General features: G+C 39.4%; 1 protein-coding gene across 1 annotated transcript; it reads left to right on the forward strand.

The window, feature by feature from the left end:
- The first annotated feature begins 350 nt into the window (after window positions 1–350).
- Window positions 351–11,347, forward strand: cnih1 (cornichon family member 1). Its single transcript, XM_064320856.1, has 5 exons — window positions 351–547; window positions 2,366–2,434; window positions 8,591–8,703; window positions 9,112–9,255; window positions 9,659–11,347. Exons 1-5 carry the CDS (start codon window positions 467–469, stop codon window positions 9,684–9,686), a joined length of 435 nt encoding a protein of 144 aa, XP_064176926.1. The 5' UTR covers window positions 351–466; the 3' UTR covers window positions 9,687–11,347.
- Window positions 11,348–11,540: the final 193 nt, after the last annotated feature.

An 11,540-nucleotide genomic window follows, 5' to 3' on the forward strand; every position in this document is an offset into this window, starting at 1 on the left:
ATTGCATTCAAAGAATATGCGACTAAGTACTACATGGCTACTTTCATGTACATAACATTAATATGTCCCAAACATGATGTTGCCCTGAAATGAGGACTACATATAAAAAGTAATAATTTCTGTAATTTCTGCATGGTGAAACCAAAAGTCCTACGGATTTTACTGTTCTCCAGTACAGGAATCGCCCAGCATATAGTTCATAGAGCTGCCAGAAATTAAAACTAAGGCCATTGGTTGGAACGAAAACCAGCACGCAGATTATCCCTCCAGGATCGGAGTTGTGCGCCACTGCTTTTTTTGCGGACAACAGACATGACAGTGCGCATGCTCAAATACCCTCTTCCTAACCAGCACCAGTTTACAGCGTTTAGCATTGCTCAGTGATTCCCTCATTTGCCTGGCGAGCTGAGAGTCGCGCTTCCCTTATCGGGTGACGGGTCTCTAGGCTACATTAGCAAAATAAAAAATGGCGTTCACATTCGCGGCCTTTTGTTATATGCTAGCATTGCTCCTAACTGCAGCTCTCATTTTCTTCGCTATTTGGCACGTAAGTGAAAATCTATGTTTTTGCACTGCAAATTTTTTATTTTTATTTGGGTAGATTATGGATAAAGATGCCAACTAGGTTGGTTTTAGCGACATAACTAACCGTACATGATGTAATGAAGTCCCGTGAACCGAATACTGGAATGAATGGAAAGCACCTACACGCATCACGATTGCCATCGTGGTTTGTAGATGTGTCAGCCAGACAAATGTTTTGATTAACTTGTGTTTGTGTTGCTGTATGTATGACATGAACAGATCTCACAAGGCTAGAGTTTCTGGTACGCATGTGAGCATGTCCTTTCTCGCCAGGATTAGCTAGCTTAGCAGGGAGCAAGCTAAATTGGCTAGCGCTGTCGTTGCCACGCTCGGGTTGGCTTGACAAGAGGCCTTGTGTCGCTAGCTACTGAATGAACAGTCAGAAGCAGCTGATGTTTGTGGTTCCCTTAGACAGAGGGTTGCTGCGATGTCAGTCACAGGTCTCTAGCCAAGCCAGATTGTACTGGACGCAAAATACAAGGTATTCAGACAGCAACTAAGTTATTTAACATTTTTAGTGCTCGTTAGCTAGCCTAGCTACGCCCATTCGTCAAAGTCTGGTTCAACGGGCAGCCACACGGCCTGGCCGGTACATCAGACGTTAGTTAGCGCCAACAACGCCAAGTTGGCTTCTCAGTTAGCTAGTAAGTTAGGCCCTATATTGCTTGACACGATTTCAGCCAACCAGCTAATATAAAAGCTTTATAAGAGAGCCTCGTGTTCGTTTATGCAAGTGCAGACCAGATCGTTGATATTAAAGTTATCTTTACCTGGAGAAAAAAATAAGGTGTTTGACAGTTGGCGCTAGCTAGCTTATATTCGCCTTTGACGTGACGATGGATAACGTTAGATCTCTGCACTACCCAGTTAGACTAGCGGTGATGTGTTATGATCGGTTGGGCTGTTGACAAAGCTTTCATCGAGCTGGACGTACGGTTTTCATCTAGCTAGCTACTCAGTCGTTGTATACATTGTAAACGGGAAGATATCAAACTATCAAGTAAGTGAGAACAAAAAGCTAGCTAACGGAATCCTGTGGTATCGACGACAGGTAGACAGGTTATATCGATAGCTGTAGTTAGCCAAAGTTAGAGCAAGATGTATGGGACGAGCCTGAAATATTAAACTGGTTCGTTTTAGCTAGAAGCTTCAAGGAATACACCATCAGATTAAGCTGTGTGCGGGATGCTGCGGTATGTTCAGCAACTGTAACTGAATATTTGGTGCCTGAAATCAGGCCCAATTCTGTCTATTTTGTAATTTATATGAAGGCACATGCCTTCTTGACTCCAATTTCCATCCACAGAAATGACTTTCATTGCAAGAAATTCTGTTTAGGCAGTGCTTTACACTTAGCTCATTAAACGGTTAGTATGGAAATATATTGATTTACAAATAGAAAATCCAGCAAAATGTGCATAACATAAAAAGTTTTCCTGAATTGATAACTGAAGTCAGCGTTCCTGATAGTGATAGTTTCTCACAGGTATGTTGGGGAAAAATTATCTAAATCCACCTTATGTTTGTATCCAGTAACCCAATGGTTATTGAGGTAAACCTCAAAAGCAGTTGTTGAACATTTGCAAAATAAGAAGTGCAGATGGTGCTTGTAGGCACCAAATTTTCAAGCCGTAGCCTGTTCATTCAAATGTATTCATCTTTAAGTGTCTTTACAAACAAGTTACTTGTTAAGTGGGAACAAAAAATGTATTTATCTGGAATGAATATATATCACATAAAAACGTAAACATATGTATGTATGTAAACATTTTATTTACAGATAATTGCATTTGATGAACTGAAGACAGACTACAAGAATCCGATAGATCAGTGTAACACATTGAATCCGGTAAGCTATTGCAATGGAGTGTGTGTTTTTTAAAAGCATGCTGATTTGCTGTTTTATTTCTCAAGACTGTTTCTCTGTCCTTTTGCCCTCCTTTTAGTTGCATTTTGGACTTCTCTGCACTGTAATGCTTGATATTCGGACTGTTATTAATCTAATGTGATCTTGTCAGCTGTCCAACACTAACTGTTCTTCCTCAATCTGCTTTTTGCATCTTTGTTTTACGGCACAAAGACAGTTGAAAAGTTCAAAAAGATTAAAAGAGTCAAAATTGCATTAAAGGTTTGTACCAGTTTTTAGTTAAATGCCCGTTCAGTTCAGTTCAGTCTCCAGTCTGTCATTTGCACGGGGGAGTGTTTGCAACTGTTTTTTCAGTTAACTAATCAGAAAAAAATTATTTCCGTGAAATCCTTTGGCATGCTTCATACAGTTATGTACTAGGGCTGTGGGCTTTAGAAAACTTAAAGTGTAGTGTTTGCACCAATCAGCTGCTACAGAGCAGAACCTGTCCACACAGAGTACTACCTCGGTTTGTGCAGGGCTGACCCGAAGTCTTCGAACCTTCACTTGGTAGCTATTCCTCTGTAGTAGTTTCAAAAATACAGTATTTGATTTTCACAAGGCAGTTAACCTTATGCTGCTTTAGTTTTAACATTTAATGCAGTGGGACAAATGCTTTTTTCATGTGTGTGGTAACTAGAAGCTCGGTCCATTTGTGTGATCATCTCCTGCATTGCTACGTGGAATTAGGCTTGTGCAGCTCAGTGGAACTTGCATGAAAGGCTGTGTATGTCTGCAGAGTAGGTTTTAGTATTCAGCGGCCAGTCCAAACGCTGATTTATTAATTTTTTTGCCATGTGGTCAGTGCTTTCTCTCCTCATGGAACACCAGGCAAACATTAATAGCTTTTAACTTCAATGCATCAGTCATCAGCTTGTCACATGCATTTATTCTCTCTGCATAACTGGGCTTCTTTGTCTCAGTTGCATTTAGTTATGATTGAGAGGAGCTTCTACTGTAGTTTTATAGTCTGTGATGTCCACTGCTTGTAATTATTATTGAACAGCCATTTAAGTGTTTTTCATAATTATTTTTGTTTGTTTGGGGGGCAGGGGGATGGGTAGAGAAGTGAGGTTCATTTATCTGCACATTAATGCAATTGTCTTGGAAAACTGTTAGACCTGAGTCTTTTCTAATTTAGGAAGGTTCGAAGCTCGGTTCAAATGAAAGAAGTGTTAGAAGTGTTAAAATTTTCCCTTTGGAACTGCCCTATTTTTGTTCATGAAGCTCTTGGAATTAAGTTCAAGATTTAAATTAAATAAGCAGTGTTTGAATGCTTAAGAAACTTGATGAAAGCTGACTTGTGTTTTCTTGGGGCAGGACATTGATAGTTTGTTTTTAGGATTCTCCTAAAGTGTGCTGCACCCTTCTGCAATTTTTTAATACCATTTTTCTATTTGTGGTAATGTAGTTTCCAGAATGAATGACTGTTAACTGAAAAGACTTGCAAATGCTCGGAGCATGCATGATTTCTAATAACCTCCCCTTTGTTTGTATACAGTGTTATCTTACGGTCCACATACAAAATTTTAGCCCTGTCAAGCTAGGTGTTTCAGGATTCTGTAAGGCAATTAGTACGAATCTTTTGGACATGTTATAGGTCTCCACATGAAGAGCCTATATACTATAATTCTCATAATCAGATATAGCTGAATAGTGCACATGTTATCAACCACAACAGTGACATGTAATTATCACTTTTCCTGACAAACAGAAGCCTAGCTGCAGATGTGCAGCAAGGAAGTATTTTGACATTGCTGATAAGAACTGCAGTAGGATCTTTCAAACTAAAGCAAAGTTTCACAAGCTTAGCGTCAGATAACCCAATGGACGCTGCTTAGCTGGACAAAAGCACTGAGAAAAATGCGCAATGAGCATTTGCACAGGAACACTAACAGAGTTATGTGGAGTTTATATACATTAACTCGCACTACAAAACACAGAATTGATAAATGAACTTGAAAAGTATGTGCAATGTTTAAACTAGACCATGGCTTAGTTTAGGTTATTTTATGAAAGAGAGAAAAGCTAAGCTAAAAGAAACTTTTGAATATATGCTTGTGGGCTGGGGGCAAGAACCCATAACTCACCTGGGAGGAACATATGGCAATAGATGTATTTTAGAAAAATGAGCATTGTTCTCCCCTCAAAAAAAAAGGATTATTAACGTGTGGCAAATATAGGATATCGGTAATATAAAGTGTGTATTCAAATGTTCAGTCACATTTATAAAATGCAACTGCTCTTTAAAACATAGGCTAGTTTTAGAGACAAGTTGTGCTGGTTACCACAGCATTTTAAGGAGGAATTGTTATTTCAGGGGAATCTCTTAACCTAGATTTAGAAGTGTAGGCCTACTGGATTACATGGTTGTGCTTACACTGTCTGAACTGTGGTGCAATCATTGCTTAATCCTGAATTGTAAGCCTGTTTCACCACTTGGGATCGCCATAGAAATAAGTGTTTACAAGGGCAGGCTGGAGGGTTGTTTATATTATCCCCCAAATGTACATAGTTAGACCAGTATTGTTGCTTTCAGGTGTTTTGCATATTGGATGTGTGTAGGGAAATTAGGCCGAGAGCCTTCACTCTCTCTGAGATGTGCAAACCTTAGAAAATCTGATGATCAGCACCATCATGAATTGCAGCTGCAAGATGCTTATACAGATGAATACTTTATGTCCACGTTTCATAACGTTTGAAACGGACGCGGTGTGTGCCTTTTGAAATGAATAGTTTTGGCGTTTAGTTTGTCCTAAACATGCTAACAACACGGTGGATTTAGCGGTAAGGAAAGGCTATGTGAATGTAAAGCCGGGCCTCAGCTTAAATCTGTATCAGCGAGGGGCTCGGGACAGATGGCTGGGCTACACTTCGGTGCTCAGTGCTCTTAAAGGGGCCACCTGATCGGATGGCAAAGATGAGGAGGGACAGCCTGGCTGCGTATCAGTGGTTGAAAACGTTTCCTAAACTCACTTCCGCTTTAAAATATCTGCATATGAGGAATTAGATTTTGAGGCATGGGTTTACAAAATAATAATAATAATAATAATACAATAATTATAATAATAATTGTGCATAGAACAGCCCTGATTCACTCGAATTGAAGGAGTTGATCTCTTTGTGCCTTGGGGTGTTCTATATGAAGTTTAAAAAAACTATTGTATTTGTCCAAAAATGTTTCAGTATAAATATAAATGCTGTAAATACAAAATTCTGAACTTGTTTGATGAAAACAGAATAGCTCTTCATTTCTAATGGATTTTTAAGGTCAAAATTTCCCAGGCTCAGTACATATAATGATAAACGTTCTTTTTCTTCTGTTATTCTCAGTAGTGGCATTAGTTAAATTTACTTAAAAATTATTTATTTTTCAGGAGTGTAAACTACGTTTTATAACTAGAAATACATTCGACACTTGCATTCCCAATGTGTACCTTTCCCCTCAGATTGTGCTCTGGAGTGATGTGTTCAACCCCCTTTTAGAAACTGCAGAGCAGGGCTGTAGAATCCCCCCCCCCCCCTCACGCCCTCCCCTCCGACCCCCCCACGAGTCCCACACATTTCCCATGTAGAGCTGCATCCAGGGCTGCCGGTGGTCCTCACTGTTCAGTGCATGGCTTTCACATGGTGACTCCATCTGCCGCCGAAACACCGTCCCAGTCTCCATGCCGACAGTCCGAGCTTCTCGCCCAGTCTGAACATCGCACATAGCATGGCGTCCCCCTGAGTGTGTGCTCCGTGCGTCGCCCATCTCTCACACTGTGGGCGGGGGGGGGTGGGGTCGTTTTTCTAATTCTGACTGTTAAAACCCGCCTTACCTGCTGGGGGGAGGGAGGACGGCTGTGTCTCTGATACTTTCTGATATATTGTGCGTTTTTATGCATCAGATATGTGCTGAGAGGTCCTGCCAGTGCACAGTAAGCTTCAGAATTTAGTCACACCGGTTTGCTTTTTAAACCAGGTCTCCGATTACACCAACAACACATTTTATTTATCTAGAGCAGAGCTGCCCAACCCTGTTCCCGGACATCTACTGTCCTGTAGGTTTTCATTTCAACCCTAATTTGGCACACCTGATTCTACTGATTAGCAGCTCGATGAGATCTCCAGCTGTGGAATGAGGTGTGCTTTGTTAGGGTTTTCGTGGAAACCTACAGGACGGTAGATCTCCTGGAACAGGACTGGTCAGTCCTGATCTAGAGTACTCTGCTGTTGTGGTGGTTACATGGGGGAAGGGTTCACCACCAAAGCTCTTTAGACCTTTGCTTTTTATTGGTTTCTGGAGCTTACTGCATTACTGGTCTGCCACAGTTGTAGACTAAATGTCTTAAGTTAACATTGGGTAAGACTTTTTAAAGTAGTTTTTAAATAATATTGTAATTCCACTAGATATATATTTTTGAAATTACTAAATGATAGCCAGACTAATTGTTGCAGTACAATCATTCCATAGCTTTGATGTTATTGTCCAAATGTACTTTTCTGTCCTGACTAGTGGTGGGAGGGTTGGTGGATTGGTTATTATAATGGAATGTAAAATAACTGAAATGGTGAGGTTCTGCCTGGTCTATGGCTACCAGCGATGTTTATTCCGATAAAATGTATGTAATACCCAGTACTAATAAAATTTATGTCAAGTCATTTTATGGTATAAATATTTTATTAATGAATTAAAATGGCCGTTCTCTTTAAATTGAGGCCATGATTGAAGATCAGTCGCATTACTAAATTAATTATCTGAGATAGGGAAAATGCTGCCTTTGTGTAATGGCTAGAAGCCAGACAGGTGCATATTACCTGCATCCATGATTTGTTTTTTATCTACTTTTACTACTGTGGATTGCACCATTGAACCATGGCTTTTTAGCATGGTTTGCCATGATTTTAGCTGTTGGGAGTCATAAGCAAATAGGACCTGCATGAAACACAGAATTGGGGAGTTGAGTTATTACAGAGTTATTCTAAACTCAGAATAAAATTATGATGAAAAATGACAAGTGGATATTCTCATCTCGGAAGTAAAGTTAAAAACTGTTCCGTAGTCATATCTATCATGGTAACGACCATTACCAGCATTACCATATTGCCAATAAAGAGAACACCCCTGTGTTCAGTGATGAGAGTGGAGATGTAGTAATATTTTACTCCTTTTTGTTAATTTTTGCTTAGATTTCTGCCCAATAAAGTAGCATCATTCTTAGTCAAACTGTTTTGAACAGCTAAACATGCCCCTCTGTTGCATCACCTTGTACTTTATTGCACCTGCTTACATTTTTAAAGTACATGGACAAGTTTTAACAGTGAACAGCTTGATATACGTGCTCAAACCAAGCTTTTAATTTAGGTATCTTGGTATGTACGTATACCTCAAAAATATGTGGAGCTCTTTGGTCAGAACTTTTTATTTTTCCTATATACAGTAGCAGTTCAAGGACGATTAACAGCAGCAAAGCATTTTATTTATTTATTTTCTTTAAAGCACGCTGATTGACAGTACAATGCTACCGTTTTCTAGTGCAAGCCTGTTGTACTACAAAGTACTGTTCCACAGCAGGTGGTGTACTTGTGTACGTGCACACATTATAATTGGCTTGCAAGATGTACTGTTAGATACAGCAGCGGTCTCAAACAAGAGCTAGACAATGAGGAACATTTGAAATAGGAAATTGGTTGCGAGCGATTTAAACAGACAGCTGATAATGAATTTTCCTGCACATGCATCTACACTGAATTTCAATGTAGCTTGTGTCTAATGGAAACAGTGCTGCTGTTAGTGGTGTGTAATTAATAATGGTCACAGGACTTATTGGAATACAGAAAATATATATGTAGGCATAGTATATCCATCTAAATTATATTTCTCATAATAAAATAATACATTTTAAATCTATGATGCGTAGAATCTTAATTTGTCATAATTTGCACCTGACATTTAAAATAATTTTTGCCCTCAGTTTGGCTTTGGAAATTGAGTGGCTTGGCTGAGAGTGAGCCAGATTAATTTCTAAGCGCACAGGCACTTGAGGGAGGGGCTCTGGTGGGACCTGCTCATGTTCTGGGTGTGACACACTAATGTATGCGGGCTGGGTTTTTCAGCTGGTGCTCCCGGAGTACCTCATCCACGTGTTCTTCTGCGTGATGTTCCTGTGTGCGGCCGAGTGGCTCACCCTGGGGCTCAACATGCCGCTGCTGGCCTATCACGTGTGGAGGTAGGTGTCGTGCTCGGCCAATCAGCCTGCCGATATCAGACCCCGCCCACTCCAGCTGCTACCTGTCACTGTGTCGGTGTGTGCTGATTGGTGGAGGCGGTTGTCTGGTACCACTGCTCTGTACCACACTGTTGCTCTCGACTTAAATCTACCTTAGCATACCTATACAAGTATATTTTCAAAAGCCTGTCACTAAAATAATTTGGGGGTACATTTGCAGATGCAAGTCCAAAGGGGGGGGGGGGGTTACAAAACAATTACATTTGTTCCAACACATTTAGAAATTTATATTTTTCAACAAAGTTAGAATGATGCTGTCACTTATCTGGCATTTGATAAAGTTGTGAAACCATCCAAATCCAAAATCTTGACTTTAAAAAAAAAAAATTTAATGTGTTGCCCACTCAGATACACGAGCAGGCCTGTGATGAGTGGCCCGGGACTCTATGACCCAACTACGATCATGAACGCCGACATCCTGGCATACTGTCAAAAAGAGGGCTGGTGCAAGCTGGCTTTCTACCTCCTTTCCTTCTTCTATTATCTCTATGGGTAAGTCTGGTTTCGCACGTCTGTCTTAAGAAGGCAGCCCACTCAGGAACCTGGTGCTTTAAAGAACCTCCATGCACTCCGTAGAACAGCTGTGTTTTGTGTCTTTCTTAATCTCAAATCGTATGGAATCAATGCGAGAATTTCAGTGCACCCAGGACTCCCCAGTCATGCAGACCTGTACTGTTAGCCTTAGGAACTTAAATCAGTTTAAGCAAAGCCTCACAAACTGTCTGCAGCTAACTGAGAAGTGCTTTCATCATTTGCCCCTTCCTGTCACATTGGTTAAACTGGCTGTAGACCAGTGGCTGTTTTTTTTTAACCTTTGTTTAAACTGATGTATTGTAAATTTTAATCTTAACACTGATGATGCAGGCATGACTTTTTTTTTTCATTTTTATTTTAGGATGATCTACGTTCTGGTGAGCTCCTAAACGGAACTGACTGTTGACAGGGGAGGACAGGAGTGCATGTAGGGAAGAAAGTCTACGACTTTAACTCAGAGTTGGAACCACAGCTGTGGAAGACTTCCCCTCGGTGGCAAACGATAAACGGATAATGAACTCAACCCCACGTACATCCCGAGCATCAATCACAGAAACTTAAAAAAAATAAAAAATGTCCATTCAAATATTTTTTGCCACAACCACCTTTTTATTGCAGCTCTCTCTTACTCTATTTAAAGGACAGAAGATTACCAACAATAGGCCTGGGCATCTTCTGTGTGTTTGAATTCAGTAAATTTGACTTTACAAAGTTTTCTCTTTTTTTCTTTTTGGACTTTATGAAGCAGGTGAAGTGTTATGTTTAAACTCACATTGGCAATTTGTTGTTGAGCATTTAAAAAAAAAAAAAGATGTTTTATAGTCAATTTCTTTTTATATTGTCTGAATACTGTATCAGAACATTATGAAGCAAATGTCTTTAAAAAAAAAAAAAAAAGAACTGTTCCCAAGCGGTTTTGCAAGCGTCACACCCCCCTTGAGAAATTACTGTGTAGTAATTATGTAATGCTTATTTTGTTGTCCAGGAGTGTTTGAATTAAGCTCTTTTACGTGATAACTTGTGCTTGGACCTCATTTTATCTGACTTCAGCTGTTTTTCTAAGTTAATAAAAGCAACACCCAATTCAAATGCATTTTGTAATGATTATCGCCTGATAAACTACGTAATGCATGGTGACAGTATAATTTACAGATTTTCTTGGGTCAAGAATGTAAGAATTTTAATTTAAACCCTCCTGGATGAACCTGCTGAAAATCGGAATATGCTTTCAAATATGACGAACCAAAAATCAAGACCTTGTGTTAGAAAATTAATGTTTCAAAATGCCCACGTACTAACATCCTTCTGAATGGTTATCCAGGAATTAAATGTTTTATGATACGGGTGACCTTGATGCTATTGTGTATCACACCATACTGAATTATTTTATTATATACTCAATAGATATGTAACGGACTGCCTAGGGGCCAGAATTTTTACTTGGAAATTTTTAAGTAAGGGACACCTTGCTGTCACAAGGAATTGAGTCCCCTGGGACTCAAACCAAAGCTTATAAAATGACCATTAAGATCCAGTAAAGTACTTTGGTGTTCTAGTAATCAATGGCAGGAGAACTGTCCCATAACTAAAACAAGCCTACGCTTTGGAATGGCGGGTGTACAGTCACTTAATTTTACAGCATTCTTGAATGCAATTATATTTGTTTACAATTTTATCAGTACCTTAACACTCCCTAGAATGCCTCTCATGAAAGACATTTATATAATGACATTCTGAATTGTTCTTTCTGGAATGTTTGGCAGTGGTGTATAGGCTCAGTCATAAGAGAAAAGTTTTCCAGGGTCACAAGGGAACTACACAGAATTTGCCAATGACTGTGTCATCCTTGAACTTTTTGCCATTAAAGTGAAATTTCCTAGTAACCTGAAAATAATGGAAACCGTTGTGTTAGACCACATGAATCTTGTATTCTGTAAATGTGAAAATAGTTATTTGAATCACTACTGAAATGTAGATCGGATACAGACGTTATAGATACGGTAGAGGATTGGAAGTTGAAATGAATCAATTAAAATGCAAATAAATCCCAGTACAGCCATGGTGTGGACTTCCTTTATCCCGTTTAACCTCATTTAAAAAACTTCTGATTTTAAATTTTAACAGATCATTGTTCCTGACCATTTAAAGGTCGTTTTTTTGTGATTACTTTGTCATTCTGTTTGGAAATGTCTATGGACATCATGTGCGGGTGTATTGACACGTGAATTTTTTATGTTTTGGAG

Source organism: Anguilla rostrata, chromosome 1 (genome assembly GCF_018555375.3).
Source record: "Anguilla rostrata isolate EN2019 chromosome 1, ASM1855537v3, whole genome shotgun sequence".
Lineage (NCBI taxonomy): Eukaryota > Metazoa > Chordata > Actinopteri > Anguilliformes > Anguillidae > Anguilla > Anguilla rostrata.

Bases quoted from the DNA above. Each gene is read 5' to 3' on its own strand.
- cnih1 (XM_064320856.1), top strand. From the start codon at position 467: ATGGCGTTCACATTCGCGGCCTTTTGTTATATGCTAGCATTGCTCCTA. The intron at 548-2,365 runs GTAAGTGAAAAT...TTTTATTTACAG, and splicing joins TTTTCTTCGCTATTTGGCAC to ATAATTGCATTTGATGAACT. The intron at 2,435-8,590 runs GTAAGCTATTGC...TGGGTTTTTCAG, and splicing joins AGTGTAACACATTGAATCCG to CTGGTGCTCCCGGAGTACCT.